We start from the raw sequence: 25,369 nt of genomic DNA on the forward strand, positions 1-25,369 counted from the left end.
CCGCCTCCAACCTCATCTGATTACTCAGATACGCCCGCTTAAGTCTGGCTCCAGTCTGAATGGCTGTGCCACGCATTACCGCTTTGAGGGTGCACCAAAAGTTAAACACGGATGTGTCCTCAGGTGAGTTAGTGTCAATAAACATGTCAAGCGTTTCTTTAAGAGCAATCTTTGCTTCAGGTGACGTCAAAAGGTATGGGGCCATACGCCATGAGCCAGGGGGAATTACCTGCTGAGGATATCGCCAGGTCCAGACTACCGGGGCATGATCAGACCACGATATGGGGAGGATCTTAATTGATCTGGTATTCTGAAGAGACCATTTATCTGACAAAATCAGATCAATTCTGGAATAAGAATTGTGCACAGAGGAGTAATACGTATAATCTCGCTCCATTGGGGCATAAGTCCTCCACACATCGTAAAGTCCGAACTCTGCCAGGAGCTTAGCAAAGGTAGCTGAGGGGCCAGTTATATTGTCCATTGTACGGGTAGATGGTTGCGATGATCTATCTAGTTTAGGATCAGTTACAATGTTAAAATCTCCCATAAGGATAAGAGTACCCTGTTTATGCTTTTCAATATCTCGTAGTGTGGTTCTAAGGAAAGGAATTTGCCTTGAATTGGGAGCGTATAAAGAGACAAGCGTGACTAGCTTATCATCTAGCATACCCACTACAATAAGATATCTTCCATTTTTATCTTCGAAACTAGACTTGGGGACGAAGTTAACTTTGGAGCTAACCAGAAGGGCCACCCCATTGCGTTTGAAAGGGGCATTTGCTGTGAAGCACAGCGGGAATCTGTGGTCTTTAAAGGTAGGGGGGGGCTCTAGTCAAAAAATGTGTCTCTTGGACTGCGACAATATCTGCCTTTTGCTTATAGAAAAAGGAAAGTGCTAAAACGTCTTTTAGTCGGGGAGTTGAGTCCCCTTACATTCAAAGATAGGAACTTAACCATTTTGGCTTACTGAAAGACTCTGAAAACCTCAAGCAGACTTCAGGATTAGTAAGGAGAGAAAAGTACTTGCCTAAGAAGGGGAGGGGGCGGCGAGGGAAAGGAGAGGAAGAGAAGGGGGGGGAGGATAACAAGACACAAAAACAAACATAAATAACCCCAAAATTGGGATTAAAGTAGTTGCCAGAGGGGGAAGTCATCTGGCAAAATCAGTAACTATGGGGACATGGCCCTAGGAATGAAGCACCCACCCAAAACCACAACACAATTGAATATTATGCAAATAATCAGCAAAGAGAAACCTAAACAAAACATAAATAAAAAGTCAAAGGTTATCACCCGTAAAGTTAACATTTACTAGAAACATAGGAAATCTTGCTATAACTTTGAAGAAGGTATACAGAGTCTAAATGTAATCATCATATAAAGATATCAACTAACTGTAAATAGGTATAAGGTATCAGCAAGAAATACCATATAACAACATTCGAAAAATCCCAATCAGCGCTGGAACTGCTCACCGACCAGAGATCCACGATCCAACTTCCCGCAGGAGTCTCGCTCATAGGATAAGTAAGGTCCATAGTTCACAGTAGTAGTGCCCCGAGAGCCTAAAGGGCCTAGCGTAGAGCTGAGACACTCCAGGATGCAGTCGGTCATTAAGTAAAAGCAGTATCAGAAGTGAAGAGTTCACCTAGCCTTTTCCAATCCCAGCTGACTAGACAACTTGGGATCAAGACCAAGAAGTTGTCGCTGCCATAGAAGTTTGAATGTCCCAGGACTGCAATAACTCACTGCCATCTTCTACCGTAGCTATCACGTGGGTGGAGGTATTGCGCTGAATAATGAGTTTGACTGGAAAGCCCCAGCGGTACTGAATTTGGTGTTCGCGCAGTGCTCTCGTGATAGGTTGAAAGGAGCGACGCTTGGCTACAGTGGCTGGGGAGAAATCCGGGAACAGTTGCAAGTTTTGCAGGACTTCTTCCGCTGCCTGCGATCTGGCTGCACGTAGGATCTTTTCTTTAATATGGTAGAAGTGGACCCTCATAAGTGTGTTGCGAGGTGAGGACTCCAGTCCCGCTCTCGGTTTCGGAAGTCTGTGGATACGGTCCAGCAGCAGATCGTGATCAGAGGCTTCAGGGAGGAGTTTTTTGAACAGGTTTTTAGCAAAGTCTGGAAGTTCTGAAATGGAGACAGATTCAGGAACACCCCGCAGCTTTAGATTATTCCTCCGGGAGCGATCCTCGACGTCAGCCATCCCAAAGACATAATTTTCAGGTTTCTCATGAGACGTGATGAGCGCATTATGGGACGCTACAAACTCCTCCATCTTGTCTTCAATGTGAGAAGTTCTCCCTCCCATTTCCGTCACTTGCGCCTTAACTTCTCGGATCGAGGAGCGCATTTCGGATAGGACCACAGTTTTAAACGAGTCGAATAAAAATTGCATAGACTTAATGGTAGCTGGGGCATCTTGGGCTGAGGAAGATGGGGACTGAGTCGGATCTGGCGAGGTTGCTCTAAATCCCGGGTCTTCTGGACCTTTGTGTTTGGGAAGCGCCCCTGGAGATGGGGAGGACTGGGGTTTAAAGAACTGTACCGCAGAAGGCGTCTTTGTGGATCTGTGTCTTTTAGGAGCCATCGCGAAAGCAAGTCTCAAGAAGCGTGGAGGTGGGACTGGATAGTCTAGGTAGTTCAGAAGATCGCGCTGGAGATTTTTTCGGCAGTTGAATGTTGTGAGAGGCTAATCAGGCATGATCGTGTTAGAAACGATACGGGTGATAAAAGGCTTACGGGGTCCCGGGTGGGTGATCATCTCACGGTCTCATTTAATACATCTCCATGTATATCGTGTTTGCAGACCTGGTGCCTCTATATAGAACCTAGATAGGCGTGTTGAAAGGCTTAGCAGGATCGTAACCTTTTACTCTCCAGACAGATGGGGACCAGCCCTCACCAGTATGATAAGCAACAGCAAACCTGCAACCGGAAGTGCCCGACAGGGACCTCAATAAGCGGTCTCCCTCTTATGGTATTATTGCATCAGTGATAGTAGCAGTTGTAGCGAACACTGTAGATGGCACTGTAGTCAGGCTCTCAATCGTGGGCTAAGGCAAGAAGACAACTTGTATGCCCTTTCAGTATATTCCACGCTGGCACATTTGTATATTGATCCCAAGGGACCCTGATTAATATTTAGTGTGGGCTCCCTGCAGACACCCCCAATGGAGCACAGCCGTGCACTGACCTGAGAGGGGGGCACTGGACAAGTTCCACAGTGGATGCTAGGTGCGCTGCTCGTCGCTACTCCAGCCCAAGCGCCACCTGTAAACCGGAAGTGCGGGAGCCAGGGACTTCTGGTTGTCGCTGCCGGGAGAAGCGGTGTCCAGAGGGCCTCGATGGGACAGAGCTGTATATTGCCCTGACCCAGGTCCACAACGAGGGAGAGGCGCTGTGTTTCTAGACTCCGGTGCGAGTGCCACCCGCGAACCGCTATTTTGGTATTTTCATCATCTTAAAATGTTTTACTTTGGGTGAAGTTAACTAAGGTGATAAGTTATATTTGCCTTTGATGCAGCATTTCCATGAGGCAATGTTAGGCTTGGTACACACTAAACAAAATTTCTCCCAATGCGATGTCCTTAACGATTTTATCAATGAGCAAAAAAAAAACTAATCCCAATCAGCATGCCGATTCATGTGTACACACTCAACACATTTTACACGATTTACCTTCAGATCTGTGCTCTTTATCTGTCATAACCATCGGCTGAAAAGTTTGTGAGTCTGCACACTCCATAGAGATCTATGGGTACTGCTAGTCATGCGTGCATGCACACTGCAGAATTGGAGCAATGTTGTTCCATCATTAAATGAGATTTTTAGTTCAGTTCAAAAATCAAATGAAACGATGCAATAAGCTGCAGCCTTCTTCTTAAGGCTTGTACATATAGAGCCTGATTTTGAGTTAGAAGCAAAGAAAAGGAGCAAATTTTGCACCTGGACAAACCATGTTACAGTGCAAGGGGTACAGATTGACTTATTTTTTTGCATGCAAGAAAAATGCTGGCTGTCTTTTCATGTAGCACACAAATACTTGATAGCTTTATTTTTACACTGAAATTAAAGTTTATCTATGACATGCCATATCCCAACTATAAATCTGTCCCTACATTTTACATTCACCTCCCCCCTAACAGGTGTTTCTCTAGCATCCATGGGGGACACTTGAACACTGACGTTTAGAGTTTTGCCATTGTGCAAATTTGCTCCTTTTCTTTGCTTTGCTCCTACCTTAAAATCAGGCTCATAGGCTTTAAATCAGGCAGTCAATATGTGTTTTTAAAGCCTGCTAAACACCGTTTAACATTGATAGTCCAAAAAATAATGCAAGCGTTTGGACCCATAAACACTCGCTTTCTGACAAGCATTCATTGCTCTGCATCAAGTTAATGTCAATATTACCTACAGCATTCACGAACTTTAATGCTTTCTATTTATGTTTTGTGAACATGCTTGTAACGCTCTGTTAAAATATATATGGTTTTAACAGGTGTCTCTCTATCATCCATGGTGGACACTGAAGTAAACTCCAGTGTCCACCATGGATGATAGAGAAAGTGCGAAAGCTGGAGCATTGGACACTTTCAAATTTATAACTACATTAAAGCTCCTCCCCTCTATACACCATTGACTGTTTTCCAATTCTCAGTCTTTTCAAGAGTGGGGGGGTGGGGAGAGATAGACCCTACTGCTACCTGCTCCTGCTGGAAATAGTGACTGGTGATCCCCATGCTTCCAGTGCCATCAGAGGCACGGTAACAATGGAAGTGGTTTAGTGTTTGCGATCCAGTCCCTGACACCAGGACTGGGTAAGGGGGGTGCCCTTGTTTCTAGTTAGACACTGTGTCCAGGTATGGGCTTCCTTTCAGCTTTCACTAGGCACTGGCTGGGTAAAAGGACCGTCTGTGTACAGTAGCCATCTTTGATGCTGGGCCCTGGGGGAGGTGAGATCCATTCAGCATCCCTGCCCTAGTTGGTCTTCCTAGCTGGGCAAACCCACCTTTTGTTCTGTACTCCTGTTGCTGTCCTTTGGGGCTTTGTTAGAAAAGTACTGAGGATTGGAAAGCAGCCAATGGGGTATAGAGAGGGAGGAGCTTTAATTTAGCAGTAAATTTGCAGGTGCCCAATGCTCCAGCTTCCCACTGGTTAACCTAGTGTTCAAGTGTCTCTCTTTGGATTCATCAATTTCAACATTTATATAGTGCCAGCAAATTCCGTAGCGCTTTGCAATTGAGAACAAACAGTAATAAAACAACACTGGGTAATATATACAGACAGAGATGTAGGAGGGCCCTGCTTACAATCTATGAGTTCAGAGAAAAGGGACAAAAATCCTATTGTTTCAAGGCTTATGTACAAGTCTTTATTAAGGTAGTGTTCCTTTTGAGGGACCTGCTATATTGGGAATAATGCATACCTTACTGTAAATTGTAGGGATATTAGGGGTCACCAAGGAGATTGCAGTTTGTTATTGGTAATTTCTTCCAGCTCCATCCAAATGTTGAGCTTTATTTATTTGCTGGTTTTGTGCTACAGAACCAAGATGGTAGTGCAGCTTTGCAGTTTTAGGTGGAACTCCTTAAATAGAGCAATATTTTGATGTGTAATTTGCATAATTAGTAATGTCCATTCATTTTGTGCTATTTTTTTATTGCATAATTTTTTGTCCTATCAAAAAGAGCTTGTGATAGTACAGTAGCTAGAAAGGAACTAAATTAGAAACCGTGCTTGTGTGTTCCAGTAATTCAGTATTTTTAATGTATGTCACCATATGTGTTCTTGCATGGATGAAGCCTCTGTGCTGCAATTTTCTCATTATTTTCCTACCTATGTTTCCACTTGGCACCGTTAACAAAACTTTAAGTAGCTATAACTTTAAAAGCATGTTGTCCTTGTTAGTATGACTGGTATTATGTGTTTTTATATTTTTTATTTTCTTATAAATGTGAGCATTATTATTATTATCTTTGACTTATAAGGCGCCACAAAGGGTCCGCAGCGCCGTACATTACATATACAGAAAACAGAGAACCAAGACACAACATGATACAAAAATATATACAAACACAGGTGGCAGGGGGGGTTTAAACTATGCTTCTAGTGTCTCTTGACATAAGTATTTATTTTTAATGTTTTTACCCACTTCTTCCCATACAGGCAAGAGAACTTTTTCTTCAAGCTGCAGAACAAGAGCAAAATGGGGCTCTCTATGAAGGTATTTGTTTAATTCATGTATATAATGTAATCACTGCACTGTGTTTTATCAGTTATTGTTCTAAGGAAAATAGGGATTGGATAAAATGGTGTGGGAAATTGGCAGACTAATTCTCTTGTCAGTTTGCACATCTATGCAAAAAAGATAGCTACCATGCCTACATGGTTCTTGTATATTGCCCAGCTATTTAAGACGAATGTCAGCATTTAGCAATCATTCATATAAGCACAGTTTGAAATAGTATTTTTATTTTCAATTTCCTTCCTCTTCCTTTTCTTGTATTATTGTCACCCTTCAGCTTTCAAATCCTTTAAGGTGTCTATGATTTTATTTGTAAAAAATTCATACATTTTACAGTAACTGTAAAGCTGTCTTTTAGTATTTACCTTTTTATTTTTAAAATCTTAGTACTTCTTGTTTTGTTCCAAAAGCAGTCACTGCCTTTTCTCTCGCTGCCACATAATTTATCCAATAAGGGATTTCAAATGCCCAGCATGTACATTTTTCTTGCAGGAACTTGGAATTAAGTTACATCAGGTGAATGAAGCAACATGCTTTGCTGCATTGAAGAAAACAATATTTCCTCTTTGCAACGATAAGAAGAGTTTTTACTCACCTTAAAATCGATTTCTCTGACTCCATTGGGGGACACTGCGACACATTGGGTGTAGTAGTTGGGACTAGGAGTTTAGGCACTAACCAAGCATATGAGAAAAAGGCCAGCAGGGCAGAAATATAACCTTAAAACTTACCAACAGAACCTTTTACAGAGCAAGGGAGGGTGCGCACTTTCCCCCAATGGAGTCGAAGAAATCGATTTTACAGTGAGTAAAAATCTTCTTTTCTCTTTCCTACCACTGAGGGACACTGCAAGACATTGGGCACATACCAAAGCTTTCTCTAAGGGAGGGATTGCTCTTGAATGACAGCGCAATACCCTGCACCCAAAGCTTGCATCCGCGGATGCGAAGCCCTGTATCCTATAAAATCTTGAACAGGTATGGACAGACGACCACGTCTCCACTCTGCACAACTGCTCCGCTGAAGCGCCATGACGCGCTTCCCAAGAAGCACCAACAATCCTGGCAGAATGAGCTCTCAAAGTCACCGGGACAGGCCCGCACATAAGCCAACTGAATGGTGGAAGTAATCCAGCGAGCAACAGACTGTTTGGAAGCTGGCCAACGCTGCTTATGCGCATCATAAAGAACAAAGAGATCCTTAGTCTTAGGGATTGAGGCTGTGCAGTCAACATAACGTTGAAGAGCACGGACCACATCCAGTAAATGTAGCAAGTCATCTGAAGAAGGACGAAAAGCGGGGACCACAATCTCTTGATTTAAATGGAATCTGGACACTACCTTCGGAACAAAAGAAGAGTTGGTACGAAGCACCGCTCTATCCTCATGGAAAGTCAGGAATGGAGGAGTGCAGATGAGCGCTCCAAAATCCAAAACCCTATGAGCTGAAGCGTAAGCCAAAAGAAACACAGTCTTCCAAGTAAGATGTCGTAAATCAACTGAATCTGGACGTTCAAGTGAAACTCGGGTAAATGTATTGAGCACCAAATTGAGGCCCCAAGGCTCCACAGGATGAATGAAGGGGGGGTTGCATGTGGAGAACCCCCTGAAGGAATGTCTGAACATCCCTGTAGGCCGCTAGCTTGTGCTGAAAATAAATGGAGAATGCCGAGACCTGAACCTTAAGAGACCCATGGTGGTGCCCCTTATCCAGGCCAGCCTGCAAGAAAGCTAACAGTCGAGGAAGGCTAAACCTAGATGTGTGGAAACTCTGGGATTCACACCAAAGAATGTATGCCTTTCAAATTCAATGATATATATATAGCCGAGGAAGATATCTTTCTGGCCTTGATTAGGGTACCAATCTCCTCCTGCGAAAAATCCTGGCTGTCTCCAGCATGGCCCCTACGCTGTGAGTTCTGCCTTGGTGATTTATGTAAGCCACGGCCATGACATTGTCTGACTGAATCTGTAGAGGTCTTCATGACAGAAGACTTGATAGGGAGTGTGGTTTCCTGGGGGGGACCAGAGACCCTGGAATCTCAGGGACCCTGTTACCCCACCCCAACATAACAGACTTACGTCTGTTGTAACCAAGGTCCATGACCAGGTTCGAAGAGACTGTCCTCTTTCCAGATTCTGTCTGGATAACCACCACGCCAGGGAAAGGCGAGTGGGTCTCGACAGGCAGATGATCTGCCTGTCTAAATGTACCTGGGAACCTGACCACTTCTGAAGAATCTCCCTCTGAAGAGGGTGTGAAGGAAATTGCGCAAAAGGTACCTCGAACACTGATGCCATCGTTCCCAGGAGCTTAGTGCAAATAAGGAGAAAGACTTCTCTGTGTCAGAAGGGACCTAGTTTTGCGCAGTTAAATATGCTCTCTGGGCCAATGTGTTGAATATGAGTCCCGGGAATCGCATCTGCTGCGCCGGAATGAGAGATGACTTGGGTAAGTTCAGAACCTGGCCGTGTGCTTCCAGAAACTGAATTGTGATCTGGATGTGATGTGTTAAGAGCGATGCCGATGGAGCTTTCAGGAGGAGATCATCCAGATAAGGAATTATCTTGACTCCTCTCTGTCGTAGAAGCCCCTCCATGATGTTGGTGAACACTCGGGACGCGGTCGCTGGACCAAAAGGTAGGGCCCTAAACTGAAAGTGGGAGCTACTTGCCACAAAGCGGAGAAAACTCTGGTGTCCCGTTCATATTGGAACTTAAAGGTAGGCATCCTTGATGTCTATGGAGGCTAAGGACTCTTCCTGCTCCATTCTGACTATTAAATTTTTAAAGTCTTACCTGCTTGTTTAGAGACTGCAGATTTAAAATGGGACAGATGTCCCTTCCGGTTTTGACACCAGGAAGAGGTTGGAGTAAAACCCCTGACCTCTTTCCCACTGAGGGACATGGACGATAACCCCGGCTGCCAGCAACTTCTGGATGGCTTCCTGAAGTGCCCTGCGCCTGAGGGGACAAAAGGGAAGGGCCGTGGTGAAGAACCTCTGCGGTGAAAATTGGACTAGGATTACAACATAGCCCTGGGACATAATTCCCCGTATCCAAACATCCGTGGTGGATGCCCACCACTGGCTTTGGAAGTGAAGAAGATTCGTCCTCCACCATAGGTTCCCCAGGAGGAAGTCTGTAACACTCTGGGTTTATCAACCGGTCTAGCGGATCCTCGCCTAACAGCGCCCCTACTTCTGCTATACGTTCACCTGGGGGCAGAGGACTGACCTCTCAACGAGGTACCCCAGTATTCCCCATAGTCTATGGGGAATACCCATCACAGCATGGGAAATCCCCATAGACTATAAATAGACCTTGTGGCTGGATTCTATTCAGTAGCGTCGGTTTGCTTGTACACTGTACAAACAGAAGTTTGCATCGTCTGTAAACTGGGTTTATTATTTTTTTCAAGCATGTTCCGCATTTGGAGTACAAATATGGGGCCCCTCCTGGACTGAAGAAAAGAAGACTGCAAGCCACAAGGGGTTCTTTGGCCAAGAAGAACAGAATATATTTGCAAGCAGAGACTTTTCAAGCTGGACTTTTGGAATTACAATTTATTTGGGACATTTCAAGCTGGACTTTTGGAATTACAATTTATTTGGGACATTTCAAGCTGGACTTTGGAATTGCAAAATATTTGGGACATGGTTCAGGCCTGGACTTTGGAATTCCAAATATAATTGGACATGGTTTTCAAGCATTTTTGGATTAAAAGCTGCTGACGAAAGAAGCAGAATTCAGATTGGTCAGTATTTGGAGGTTTTCTTATTTTTAATAAATTTATGTGGGTGTGTATTGTATTTATTTGGGTTTTATTTTTATTAAATGTATGTGGCTTTAAAGAGGGTGTTTGTGATTTTGTAAACATTTTGCTTGGTTGAACTACAGGTCTCAGCCAGCCATGGGTATCAGGGCATGTTGGCACTTGTGGTTCTCCATGTGCCAGCATGCCCTGGCTGCCATGGGTATGGCTTGTAGTTGCACAAACATCAGCATGCCCACACTGTTTATGGCAGCCCGGGCTGGCTGGGACTTTTAGTTCCACAAAACAAAATGGCGTCTTTTTTTTTTTTTTTTTTTATACATTCTATCGCCGTTATTACTCTACACCCATCGCCCAGTGGTGTAGGAAGATCTCTAGTGCTTTTAGCACTGGGCTGGGTGTCCCTAGAGGGGGTGCCCGCTCATTTTTTTTTCCGGCGAACCCCACTCCCTAGGGAATCCAGCTGACAGCCTGGGGTTGGTTAGTCATTATGGCAGGGAGATCCCTGCTGCGTGTCCCCCTGCCATAGTGCCACCCACCCCAGGCTGATTTGTCTAGTGCTGGTTATGTCAAAATCGGGGGGGGACCCCACGCAAATGTTTTCCCCGATTTTCATGTAACCAGCAGTAGGTTAATTGTGCTCAGACAGGGGTAGTCCACACTTTTTTTTTTAAAAAAAACAACAACAAAAAAACCCCTTTTATCTACTTTTAAACATTTGACAGCTGCTAGACCTCCGGCTCTACAGGTAGGGACAGGGTAACAGTGATGTGTTTACAATCATGCTGCAAGGATGCAGCGTATTGTATGTAGCGATTTTTAAAGCAAACTCGGGAGAGTTTGCTTAATCGCAGCTTCATACATTTGAGACTTGTATAGCTAGAGTGGCAAACAGTCCGGACTTTGATCTCTATCGATTTTGGAAATAGCAATTTTGACAGAAACACTGGCGATTTTACATGAAATCTCGGCTTCATACATCAGCCAGTTTTAACTCTCCTGAGAAAATCGCTGGATTTGCATAATCGCACCTTGATACATTTACCCCCAGATCCTCCGCATCCACTGACTGGCAAAATTAGCCAATAATTCTTTATCCCCAATGGAATAATTCCTCTCTGCTGGTAAAAATTTACGGGAAAAGAAAGCACAAGGATAAAATTTCCCCTGAATAAACTTCTGTGAAAGGAGAGCTCCAACTCCCATCGTAGATGCATCAACTTCAAGAAAAAAAATGGCAAGGAGAGATCAGGTTGCTTTAGAACAGGGGCAGCAGAAAAAGTCGTCTTGAGAAAAGAAAATGCTTCAAGAGCTTCTGGAGGCCACCTTTCTTGGTAAGGGCCACTAATGGAACCACAATAGTAGAATATCCAGAAATAAAATGGCTGTAATAATTGACAAAACCCAAAAAGCTTTTTCAGGATCCATCCGCAGGCCAGTTCCAAACACAATATACCCTAAAAAAAAAGGTAATTCAGAGGCTGCTTCAAAGGAGTATTTTTTTCAGTTTAAAATACAAATTATTTTTCTGTAAGCAAGAAAGAACTTCAGTAACTTGGAGACGATGAGACTGGAGATCCTTAGAAAAAATTAGTATATCATCGAAGTGCACTACTACAGACAAATACAACAAGTCACGAAAAATTTCATTAACGTAACTTGGAAAAAATCTTGGCACCCTTGATAAAATCAAATAACTCAGTAATTAATAGAATAGGAAATCGGATTTTTAAAGTGATGTTATTCAAACCTCTATAATCAATACAGGGGTGGAGTGTTCCATCTTTTTTCTTTACAAAAAAGAACCCAGCTCCAGCTGGAGAGGTCTAATAAAGCCTCTTTGTAGATTTTCCTTAATGTAATTAGTTGTAGCCTCTGTTTCAGGCAAAGAAAATGGATAGACACGTCCTGTGGGTGGCATTTTATCCAGAATTAGATCAATGGGACAATCCCATGGACGATGAGGAGGCAACCGTTCAGCATTAGATTTATTAAAAACATCAGCAAACGAAGAATATTGTGGTGGCAACGTCATTTTAGAGTCTGATGCATGTAGAGTACTCAAAGGCTCAACTTGGGTAAGACATCTCCCTGTACAGGCTTACAGGCTTTCCCCCATACAGTAATTGAGAAGAAGGCCAATCTAATTGTGGTGAGTGAAGGTGAAGCCATGGTAAATCTAGAACAATCGGACAAGTAGCCAAAGGTAGAACAAGGAAAGAAATCTCCCGATGAAGGGCTCCTGGAAGCTGAAGAAATGACCCGTCCTGGTTCATCAAAAATTCTCCTAAAAGTAGAACAGTCATTATAAAGATTATCATTCCGTTCCCACAGAGGGGAAGCCCAGGCCAAAGCTTGTCCAGATAAAAGAGAAATAATATATGCAACTTTAATCCTTGAGGAAAGAAAATTAAATGGAAGCATTTCAAATTGAATGAGACATTGATTCAGAAAGCCTCTGCAAGCTTTAGGATTGCCATCAAACTTAGGAGTTGTTGACAAGCGTAAAAACCTTTGCATCCGAAGAGATCTGGAAGTGGGCCTTGCTAAGACAACTAATTTAATACAACCAAACAAAAGGAGAGCAGAGCAAGTTAGAATATTCTTTGTCTCAGAGACTCTTTCAGAGTTTTGCCTTTTTAACAGCCAGAAAATTGGGCAGACATATGGAAATCCACAGGTAGACCTTTTTGGTAATCCTCCTCCAATGCTCAGATCCCAAGTTTCGAGACCAGATTGTGGTCCCTAGGAGCATAAAGGATGGACGCATTGTAATTCCAATCCTGCACAAGCTGCCCCCGTCAATGTTGATTGTGGTACTGCTGGGTTGCTAATAAAGGGGCCATTAGCTTCCCCTACCCAAAATTAATTATAAGATTCCCTCAGCCCATGTACTACATCCAAATACCTCAGCATTGTTCATGAAATCAGTGCTTAGCAGAAAGACCATAACAGATACCCTCATCTTTCTAAGAGGTCACTTCAGCTCGCTATTTCTTGGCTAAAAGTTTTATGAGGGCTTGGCAACGTCCACCCGTAGATATTACAGCATCCAATTTCCTAAGTTGACGGAAGGATGACTTTACATGACGCTAATAAAAGAGGAGTCCCTTTCCGGGGCAGTAGTACCCAAGTTCTGAAGTACATGGGATTTTGACATTTTACTGTCATCCCTAGAGTCCCTTGACAACATCTCCTTATTGATAATCTTACTCGCTATGAAGCTACTTTATTGGCCTTCACACTGTCTGGCAGAGGTGCTGAATGGCTCCTTATACATATTATGGACCCATCATCATTAATTTTTATTTATATAGCGCCAACATATTCCGTAGTGCTTTACAATTGGGGACAAACAAAGTAGTAAACAAACTGGATAAAACAGACAGAGGTTATATATTATTATTATTATTATTATTATTATTATTATTATTATTATTATCTTTTGTTTATAAGGTACCACTAAAGAGCTGCAGCGCCGTACCAGACTACTAATATGACTACCATATTATTCTCAAAGGTAGAACAAATACATATTAGCAGAATCAGCCAGTTATTGAATTTGACCTTGTTACAGATCCCATTGAACTGAGCTTGTGCATAGTGGCATGTTTAAGCCCCTATTTACAAAAAAAAAAAAGCAACCACCATGTACTGGCTATTCTATCTGTATTTGTAGGTGTATTTGGCAAGGGGAGTAATAAAATTATGGCAACTGGATTCAGCCAACTCACATGTGCCTCTTCCAGCAGAATATAGCAGATGGCATTACACATTTGTTATTCCTCTGCGAGGTTCACATTTCCCGTTACTGATTCCTTGGAATGCCTGATCTTAGGCTAACACTATTGGGAGAGAGGGAGGGCACAGTTGGTAGGTGGCAGTTCCTTGTTTCCTAGAATAAAAAGAGTTTGCAGATTGTAGATTCCTGCGTACTCCCTTTTTTTATGCCTAATTTATGCCTCATGAATATTAATGGAAAAGTTTTAATTATGTCGCTGGTCCCTGTAAAGCCAATAGTCTATATTATCATAAATATTGGTTAAGCCCACAAAATGGGTGCCTGTGACTGTTTGTTATAAGTGCACATTACCAATTATAAAGTGCTATGGAATATACTGGTGCTGTATAAATAAATGTTGATGTTCAAATGCACTTTATATCAGTGCTTTTTTTTTTTTCTTTGAATTACACTTTAAGATTTAAATGGTCATTGGGAAACATTCAATTGTAGAGGTATGCTGTATTGGAAATCATTGTATTTCATAAAATAAATAGAAACCTAATTAATGTAAAGAAATAGGATTACTTAATATTAAAATATACATTAGATGTGTTGAAGCGTTTTAATAAAAATGCCACAGAGTTTTACTATAGAAAGTATTGTAAGGGAAAATGTAATTCTTGATTACTCACCGGCTTAAGAACCACCTGACTCTGAGAGAAGTTCATACTGCCCTCATTAAGTTCAATGTGTAATCAGGTCAAAGTTCTATAGCCTCTCTTTTATGTACACTAGTTCTGTGTTCCAGGAAGCACTTCATACACAAAATGAATTGATCGGTAAGAGCTGTTATGTTCTATGTATTACCTAAAATGTATTGAGCTTACTTTATTCTCTTGTATTTTTATAGCAATCAAGTTTTATCGTAGAGCCATGCAGCTTGTGCCCGACATTGAGTTTAAAATTAATTACAACTGGTCTCCGGATGGTGAAGGAGTAGGAAAAAAATTGTATGTACCAAAAACATACATTTAGTGTATTTTTATTCCATGTAATATTTTCAATTGTGTTTTTTAATCAAGATATTTTTGGCTTTATAACTATAGCTTTCATTTTGTCTGTTTTTTATTGTTAAATCTTTTGTAATTTTCTAATGTTCAAGAAGTGTCCTTCACTGATCTGATCATAATTTATTAATCACTCTGCTTTAATTTGTGAGGTCTGCTATACAGGTAAATGCTTGAATGTGGGGTATTTAATTGTTCCCTTGTAAACTGTTATAGTGGTGTATTCATGCCTATTAATAATACAATGCGTCATTTACAGCAGTGATTCCTATAGGAAAACAACAATTCTCAATTGGCTCTATAGAGAGATGACCGTGCAGTGCACATGTACGTGTTGTCAAAGTGGGTGACAGAGCAGGGATTAGGGAAAGTAGAACATGTTCTACTATTTCCTTGCCCCTCTCCACAGAGATGATCAATGATCTCTGAGTAACCTTTTATTTACCTGTCAAAAAGCATAACAGATGAGACTTAATTACTTAACACCGTGTGCTTATAACCTAAAATCAAAAGCAACACAAAGGTAGAAAAATTAGACATTTTTTTTAAACATAAGTATATTGCTCAATTTAATTCCTATTTGGATTCTAATTAACTTTCCTTCATTTGACATATCCTAGTATGTTGCCTGAGGAAATATTATTTTAACATATCAGATATGAAACCTGTTCTACAAGTAACACTAGAGTGTAGATGGTGCTAATAGCAACCAATTAGGTTTTGTAGTTTTTAATACAGTTTAGAAAATAAAAACAAATGACAAGTAGCTATAGGCAACACCACCTCTTTTACATGTGGAACCACATTCATTAATGTCCCTCAATAATGTTCATATGCATATTATTCTGCAATCAGGGAAACATTTGATTGTTTAACAGACAGAATGTGTTTCTCATGAGCTTCTTGTTTTACATATAAACCCCATTATCTGTGTTAATTATCGCTTACAGCATGGAAGATGCCAATGACGACAGCAAGATGGCTGATCTGTTATCATATTTTCAGCAGCAACTGACATTTCAAGAGTCCTCGCTTAAATTGTGCCAGCCAGAGTACGATGTCAGCCAGGCTAATATTTCAGGTGTGTTTTAGCTTTCTTGTTTTTCCAGTTGTATGACTTTCATGCAGTCTCTATAGTACTACCGCTATTTCAATACTTTTCTCAGAACATAATGAAAATGTTTTGGCATGCCCAGTAAGCTTGGTCCATGAAAAGTGACCACTTAGTGTCACACATGCCCTATAAATCTAACCAGGGGCGTTCTGTTTGATAATAAGCAACACAATGAAATCTCACTTGCACTTCCTAACCAGAGAAGGTTGCAGTACACTTTAATGTAGTATTGTTTATTTTGCTTCAGTTTACCATCTGTGTATGCTTAAGGAGAAGATTATGCAGTGCTACTAAACCTTACAATGGTATTGCAGGCGAATGACTTTCTGTAGTGTGAAATGTTTTCTGTTTTTCTTTCTGTGTGCCTTAGTGCTCCCTATGGAGGTGCTGATGTATATTTTCCGTTGGGTGGTTTCCAGTGAGCTTGATCTCCGATCATTAGAGCAACTATCGTTGGTCTGCAAGGGCTTTTATATCTGTGCAAGGTATTCCACTCGAGAATAATAACATTGTACGTGTGCAGGTGCATTTGTGTATAAAAATAACTATATTCCTTTAAAGAGCAAATAAAGTGACTATTTGACATTAATATTAAGTAGGGGCTTAGTATTAGAGAGCTGAATAATGTATATAGGTTGCAAATTTTTGAGGAATTAGATGCTTCTCTGAAGAGCACGTAGGACGTGAGTGACAGATCTGCAGGTTTCTCTGCAGATATGTTCTGTGTGGAAATATAAACAAGGTTGGGCAGTGATGTCACAACAGCTTAGACTGTTAACCTGTATTGGATCCAGTTAAGACCTTAAAGATGTGATAGTGGTATTAACTTTATGCAATCGAGTATTGAGGTAATACTTAACTTTTCAACAAAGCTGGATTGGAATGTTTACAGGTTTACAATTAAGATTGTATTTTACCTATGATTCTCGACTTTAAAATTAGATCTTGGGGTTTAGTGTTTAATACTGTGCATTTCTTAGCGGGTTTCCATTGTCAGATTAGTTTAATAGCTTGTGTATGCCCCCGTGCAACCTTTAGTATACAAAGTACATTACTTTATCCTCCTTTGCTTTTCAGCCATGTATTTATATAATCAGATTTGTTCTATTTTTTTTGTCCAGGAATGTCATGTTGCAACCCTTCTATTCAATCATATTCACCCATATGATCATTAGGCCAGGCTTATTGCAGAACCTCCTCCCGTGGTTCCAGTAATATAGATTACACACAAAAAGAACCAAGAAGCCACAACTCAGTCAGATGAAGGAAGAATGGCATTGGTTTTATTCCAGCCAAAGTGTATAATATTTTTGGAGAATTTTTTTCCTTCATCTGGAGTTTGTGACTTATTTGCTCTATTTATGTGTAATTTTCCTGGAATTTGGCACAGCTCTGCTGTTTGCTTTGAAAAGAGTTTTCCACCGGAATTAAAAAAATGTAAATGTAAGCAGTGTATCTTACAAAAGCTGTAAAAGGACATATACAAGCCATTAAATGAAAGGCATCTGAAGGAGGGAAATTAGATTTATGCTTAATCTCTACAATGTTGATTAACTGCACTGACAGTGTGGGCCGATGAGAAAGATTTAACGGCGAGCATAAATCTCTTTCCTTTAATGGATCAACCTGTCACATGTTGGGAACGTGGTAAAGCAGTCTAAATAATAAATAAATAGGGTTGGACAAAAAAAGCAGAATGGAACATTTAAAGAGAAACTGCAATGTGCTTGTGTTGATGTGTAGTGAAGTCTAAAATGTAGAAAACATCTATAAAGACGACCAAATGAGTGCATAACAAATCTACTCATTTGAAACCTTGCATAGCACTGAGGGAATGTTCATAGAGCAAGTGGAGTGAGCGGTAACATAAAGGAACTGAATGACCAGGAATAAGCAAAATGTATTATATCAATAAGATAGAGCCCTGACAGGTCTTTTCACTAGTGGAAAAAGGACATGAAAATAGAGTGTGGCTTCCTGAAAAAGTGTCCTGTGTATGAGTATTTCAGAGCTCTCACCTCATCCGGGGAATATGGTACAGTCTGTAGCACCACATCATCCTAATTAAAACACCAGCAATGGGGGTTTACAGGAAAGAGCACTGAGTTCACACACAATTTGCAGAACATATTGTTACCATGAGTAAAACTGCCTCAGCAAGATGTATGAAACCAGATTGAGGTCACACAGGGGATTGGAGTACACCTACACTAGTACATGTACATATTTTTTGTGTTGTATAAGTCAAAAACAAAATAGATGTGAGATGGTAGGAATTTAGATGTTTTCATGCACATAACAGTAAATGTTACTGCCTGGAAGAATACATGCACGGTCCAGAGTTTGGACTGAAGTTTCATATAGTCAAACATAGCCCTGGAAAATTATCATTAAGGTAAGGTGGGGTGGAGTGAGGAGAACTGCATACCATAACCAGAGTGATAAGTATGGTCTGTAAATCTTACAGCCTCATCTTGTTTGTTACCTACGGGAGAATGGGAAACAGAGGAATTAAAAATACTGCTAAAGTGCCAAGTGAGAATTAACATACTGTTGAAAGCCACCTGAGGATTTTTTTGTCCTTGTATAATAGACCGAGCAGATAAAAAAAATTCTGGGTAGAGATTCCATTCCCCTGAATCTCTCTGAAGGTGGATTTCTTTTTCTAGTCCCAGAATAAAGATGGCTGAAATATCCAGATTAGTAAAACCTGCTCACCCGTACAAAAGAGAAAAGGAAGGGGAATGAACAATATATGATCACTATAGTACAATATATATGAGGATACCATCATAAGACCTAGTTTCAGCTGGTACACTGTGAAAGTGCCAGGTGATCAGTAGCAACCAAAGGAAAAGTCACCAACATGTGTTTCTCAACACTTTTAAAATAAAGTTTTTTGGGTACAGTGCAAAATGGTCAGTATGTTTTACTGTTTGCAAAGTGCCTTTGTATATGTCTCTCAATAAATATGAGTTTTGGTGTTTCAAAACCAATTTAAAAAATACATAACATGGTCTCTATTTTGACATATTTTAGACATAAGAAGGTATGGCTTTGCTAAAATTTGAGATTATTCATTTTTAAGTATAACTTCATCATGTAACCTGTATAGAAGGTTCAGTTATGTACATGTTGCAATAAGACTCCTGTCTGACCATTGCGCCAACAAGTTTTTTCATCCCCTTATGTTTCAGGGATCCCGAGATCTGGCGCTTGGCATGCTTGAAAGTGTGGGGCAGAAACTGTGTGAAACTCGTACCTTACACCACGTGGAGGCAGATGTTTCTAGAGAGACCACGTGTCCGATTTGATGGTATACCTTAATGTTATGTTTTCGGCTTGGTAATGCTAATATAATCATGTTAATGGCCTTGGTATTAAACATTTGTTTATTTTGCTTCTGTCAAATTTCTTAGTCTAATTTGTTCACTAGATGAATCCCCATAAGTAACGTGATTGGGTCTTATGCAGTTTTCACCTATAACATTCCACCTTTGCCATAGAGCACAATATGCTTGCAGGTTCTTGGATGCCCTCATGACCTGAGATCACAGTTGTAGGGACTTAACCAAGTTTCAGCTTAGGAAAGGGATATTGGAAACTAAAATAAGGTCCCAGACAAACTGTGGTCAGAGTTGTAAACCACAATCAGGGCTGACTATGAGCAAGAGAATAACCAGGGACAAGCCAAGGTCAGGGCAGATGGCAGAAAATGATTATCCAGTAAGACAATCTAAAGATCAGAGCAGATAGCGAACATGGAAATCAAGTAAATTTAGCCTAAAGTCAAATCGAGCAGAACACAAAGCAGAGGTCAAGAGCCAGGAATACAGAAGCAGCAGGATCAGCAGCATAGTTGCTATCACTGTCAGAGAGAATCTATAAAGGACAGGGAGCCAATCACAGCCCTGCTATGCCTATAGCCAGGCCATCTGAGAGTTGTCGTCAGCAACCTATTGTAGCCTGGAAAGGAAGATGGCGGCAGCTCACCTCTCTCTTTATGTGAGCTGCTGCTGGAGCAACCAGTGTGGCAACTTCTGACACTGACCAATTCCCCCTCTGTGAGAAGAGATTGAAAAGCATTTTTATGTTCCTCAATATCTAGTCATGAAGATCTTCTCGCATATAAAATGGTAAACATTTATGGAAATTGATGTTGGAACTAAAACAAATGTTGCACACTACTCGACTAACACATCCCACCTACTTTCTTGCTAGCTCAACTACAGCCGAGCTTAGCAGACATACAGCAGCATCTACAGGTTCAGATATATTTTTAGTAGATTGTGGAACACAGTTATTGGGAGCTACTTATAAGGAGATATCTATTTTATATCCAGAGAACCTGACAGAAACTAGGTTTCTTTAGCTATATTGAGAAATCTCACTGTGTCAAAAATGCATGTTGACTAAAGCTCCCCAAAAGCCCTCAAGGCTGCATTATGTTTTTTTAGGGTTTTTTATTCTAAAATGCGCTGAAAATATGTATATATTAAAATAAAAGCTTTTACAAATATCTCACATTTACAGTTATATATAAAAATAAGAATGATGTGATTTTCAAACAGGTGTGTATATTAGCAAGACCACATACATCCGCCAGGGTGAGCAGTCTCTGGATGGATTTTACCGAGCCTGGCACCAAGTGGAATATTTTAGGTACATTTTCTGAACATTTTCTTTTTCTTAAATTCTTTACCTTCATTAGTTATAAATAACCGTTTTGAATTCCACATTTAATTAACATGTAAAATGGTACGAACTGTGTATTTGATTTTTTCATTTTCTTCTTTCGGTGTTCTCCAAACCAATCTTTTGTAATATATTTACCATAGGTATATGAGATTTTTCCCTGATGGTCAAATCATCATGCTCACCACACCAGAGGAGCCCCACACAATTGTACCTCGTTTAAGGACAAAAAATGCAAGGTATACTCTCTCCCCCCCCCCCCCCCCCCCCCCCTTTGTCTGAACCAAAAAACATTCTGTGTGCATGTGACAAAATTACATTTAAAAGTATATATAAAGTATAAATTAGGAATTGTCGTAGAATTTCTTCTTTTTGGTTCCATTAAAGAAGTTTGCAAATATTTTGTTCTGGCCTGTTCCTTCTGGCTGCTCAACCACACAAGTATACCAATCTCTCAATAAAAGATATTGCTCCTTAGACATCATTATCATCATAATCACCATTTATTTATATAGCGCCACTAATTCCGCAGCGCTGTACAGAGAACTCGCTCACATCAGTCCCTGCCCCATTGGGGCTTACAGTCTAAATTCCCTAACACAGACTCACACACGGAGACACAGAGACTCACACACACACACACGGAGACACAGAGACTCACACACACACACACGGAGACACAGAGACTCACACACACACACACACGGAGACACAGAGACTCACACACACACACACACGGAGACACAGAGACTCACACACACACACACACGGAGACACAGAGACTCACACACACACACGGAGACACACACACACACACACACGGAGACACACACACAGACTAGGGTCAATTTGTTAGCAGACAATTAACCTACCAGTATGTTTTTGGAGCGTGGGATGAAACCGGAGCACCCGGAGGAAACCCACGCAAACATGGGGAGAACATACAAACTCCTCACGGATAAGGCCATGGTCGGGAATTGAACTCATGACCCCAGTGCTGTAAGGCAGAAGTGCTAACCACTTATCCACCGTGCTGCCCATGATATCTGAATAATGCAGCCACAGCAGTCATACCTATTCACTGGAGGTCCCCTGCTCCCCCTTCTCTTAGACAGTGGATAGAAATAATTGACTTCTATATGATGATGGATGATCTCTCCCTGTTTAGTACTGATCTTTATACTGATTATGTTTCAACCTGGGCTAGTTGGTTTGACTTTAGAGATTCCCAAGAGTCTGATCCCCTTTCTGCAACATGAGACCAAATTTGAAATAAGAAATTGTGCAGTCTCTAGGGCATGTTTGGTGGGATAGCTGGCTCAAGCTCTGACGGTTCATTACTATTATATCATTTGTACACCATTCTACCTTATTTGCTGATTGGATACCACACTATTCTGTGGCTCAAACCCTTCCCTTCCTCTCCCCCTTTCCCCCATGTTTTACATATTGTGCACTCTTTTTGCAGACTGAACTGTATAGAGTTCTTATGTTTGTCTTGCTCTGTTTTGTAGGATGATTATGATGTCTCTATGCTGTGTTATGTCTAGAATGTATATCTTCAAAAAAAAACAGATTATATAAAACAGAATAAATTATTCAAAGAATATGAATTATCCATAGAATATGAATACAAAATTAGTTTAGACGAAGTGATTGTAGTATCATTTGTCTATTGGTTATGAAACATTCTCATAAAGCCCCATTGTATTATAGACTAATTTAAAATAACTAATAGATATGAAAAAATCATAACCACATACAGTTTGCAGAAAACTAGCTATAACAAAGCTATCATCATCTATTTATATAGCGCCACTAATTTCACAGCGCTATACAGAGAACTCACTCACATCAGTCCCTTCCCCATCGGAGCTTACAATCTAAATCCCCTAACATACACACACACACAGACTGAGAGAGACTAAAGCAATTTAATAGCAGCCAATTAACCTACCAGTATGTTTTTGGAGCGTGGGATGAAACCGGAGCACTCGGAGGAAACCCGCGCAAACACAAATAGAACATACAAACTGCACACATTTATAAGGCCATGGTTAGGAATCAAACTCATGACTCCAGTGCTGTGAGGCAGAAGAGCTAACTACTCTGTGTGTTTGTTAAAACCTCAAATTGCACTGGTCTACTACACCAGTCCAATTACTCAGAAAAATAGTAGTTGATCTGTCCAGTTTCTAGTATTAGCTACTGCATAAAAGCAGATTTTGCATGAGCAAAAAACGGCACCAGGCAGATAGAAATGTAGTGTACATTCATCTCTGTATATTGAACTCTGTGTTTAATGGGCAAATACTATGTATGTCTTTTATCGAAAACCATATCTTAAAGAAGATGGTTCACCCTAGTGTGTAGTTGTGGTAATTGGCATAAGTTACTTTTCTTTTTTCTTTACAGTTCTTAAATTGATAAAAAACTGTTTGAACCTTGCTTGCATCCTATTAAGATCTTTACTCCTACACAGACTGAAAAAGCAAGGGTTGGTCCTTGCTAATGTCCTAATTACCTCCCACATTTTTCTTGAAATGTTAGTCAAAGTTTTACCCTTCCATTGCTGCAAACCTGTGTATTTGTTTACACAGCATACATTAGAATCATTATGACACACAATCCCCCTATTTCTTTGGTTCCCAGTGATTCACTGACACAGTAAAGATAACATTAATTTACTGGTAAACAAGTCAATAACTACAGTAAAGATAAAGGGAGGCAGACCTTTACTATTCACCTTCCTGAAAACACTGCAATGGCTGCTAGCCTTGCAGAAATATCTGAGCGAGCACAGTCCATATACTGTTTTGTGTCATGAACATTTTCACCTTTATGGGTAAGCTTGTGGATTTGCTGGCCAAGATGGTAATGTCTGCAGGGATGCATACATTTACACTATTCAGTTAGAAGATCATGGAGTGTTCCTTACTGAATATATTGTAAGCTTGCAAGCAGGGCCTTCTCACCTCTTTATCTGTTTTACCCAGTTTGTTTATTAGTTTACTATGTTTGTCCCCAATTGTAAAGCGCTATGGAATATGTTGGCGCTATATAAATAAATGATGATGATGAATATAAATTGGGCACATGTGTGCACCTACTTTTGCACCCACATTCAAAAACAAGATTTCATTAGCAGGATGAGATTATTTAAATGAGATCAAAGGACGGCGAGGGAGTATTTATGGAGATGTTCCCTGTTTTGCAGGAAAACCAAGCTAGTTTTTTTTTCTCCCCGCAAAAGGATTTGATTTTTTATCATCTGAGCTGGCAGTGATTGGGGTTCATTGTATACTTTTCTTTTTGTAACTTCCAATTGCATTTTTATGAAAAAGCTTACTTTGTCATACAAACATTTCAATAATAAACATTCCTCATATCCCTTCACTCTCATTTGTTTAAGACATAAATGAAGTTAAACTGAGGTGGGTTTTAGGAGAAGATCATAAAACATGAAATTAATGAAGGTAGTGGTACATTAGTTTTTGTAGGCAGAACTTTGAAGTGAAGTTTTCACTGTATCCACCATAAGATAGATCTGCAAATATCAAAACTAGACGCATCGCAGTTCCAAGGACCAGAAGGACCAGGACATGGTTATACACCTTGCAATGCACTTACCATGTTAACATGCTCACCAGTTACTTTTTCCCAGTTATGTGACCAACTCTGAATAAGGAGATGCTGGTCCTGCTCCTTTAGCTTTAAACACCCCTTGCAGTTAACTGCTTTAACGATTTCAAATACTCCCAACAAAATGCTGGATAGCCTTATGTATTTACTAAGTGGGGAAATAGCTGGTGGAAGTAACCTTGCCTTATTCAGAGCTAGGGTTATTGTAGTATACAAAAAAGATGAAGCTAACTAGAATAAAGAATTTTATTTTATTTCCCCTTAGATTGTACGCTCCTCTGAGCAGGGCCATCTCTCCTCCTGTTTCCACCACTTCTAACTCTGCTCTTCAGCTACTTAGCCCTCCTCCTCGAGGGTCCTCCACCCCACGTCCACTCTCGCTCCCTCCTCCCCCCTGGGGGTCTCCCTGTCTTCCGCGCCCTCCTTCTTGGGCCCCGTCGTTTGCGGATCCTCCCTCCCCCTTCCCCGCCCTCTCTAGCTGTGCATTGAGCTTACTGAGTTGCTGTGCTTACTGTTTACTGTACTGTGCTGTCTCCGATTGTATTGTAATTTGTTTGTCTCTGTACGGCACTGCGGGCGCCTTATAAATAAAAATTAATAATAATAATTGTCCTAAATATTTTATTACTGGTTAAGAACATATGGTATGTTGGACAACTGGGCAGTGAAACTTTTTATTGTTATTAATTATGACATTATTTGATTTTTGTTTTCCTTTAGTCTAAAAGTGTAACTTTTCATATTGTCTGTTTCTACCAGTGTGCATTGCTTGCATCTCCTAGCCTGCAAGTGGCTATGTCTGCAAAATTGATGGTAATATTTTATATTCCATAGAACTGATGCAATGTTGCTTGGCCATTACCGTCTGTCCCAAGATACAGATAATCAAACCAAAGTTTTTGCAGTCATAACCAACAAGAAGGATGAGGTATGTGTAACTGTGATGGCTTTGATATGTATTTGCAAGAAAGTAGCAGTGAGGTACAGGAGCCACTAGTCCACAAGAAATGGAAATTGGTGGTTAAATAACTAAATAAAATGAGTCAACCACACAAAGATGTCTACTATACAACGAAGAAGAAAAGAAAGTATGAAAG

General features: G+C 40.7%; 1 protein-coding gene across 2 annotated transcripts in view; it reads left to right on the plus strand.

The window, feature by feature from the left end:
• FBXO9 (F-box protein 9) overlaps positions 1 to 25,369 on the plus strand; it is a 46,414-nt gene that overhangs the window by 11,553 nt on the left and 9,492 nt on the right. For both annotated transcript variants that reach the window (XM_075202502.1, XM_075202503.1), the window contains 8 exons: positions 6,178 to 6,235; positions 14,665 to 14,764; positions 15,772 to 15,902; positions 16,306 to 16,420; positions 19,133 to 19,251; positions 20,507 to 20,597; positions 20,774 to 20,869; positions 25,107 to 25,200. In XM_075202502.1, coding sequence (XP_075058603.1) covers positions 6,178 to 6,235; positions 14,665 to 14,764; positions 15,772 to 15,902; positions 16,306 to 16,420; positions 19,133 to 19,251; positions 20,507 to 20,597; positions 20,774 to 20,869; positions 25,107 to 25,200 — 804 coding nt within the window. The remainder of the gene's footprint in view (positions 1 to 6,177; positions 6,236 to 14,664; positions 14,765 to 15,771; positions 15,903 to 16,305; positions 16,421 to 19,132; positions 19,252 to 20,506; positions 20,598 to 20,773; positions 20,870 to 25,106; positions 25,201 to 25,369) is intronic.

Source organism: Mixophyes fleayi, chromosome 3, assembly GCF_038048845.1.
Source record: "Mixophyes fleayi isolate aMixFle1 chromosome 3, aMixFle1.hap1, whole genome shotgun sequence".
Taxonomy (NCBI): domain Eukaryota; kingdom Metazoa; phylum Chordata; class Amphibia; order Anura; family Limnodynastidae; genus Mixophyes; species Mixophyes fleayi.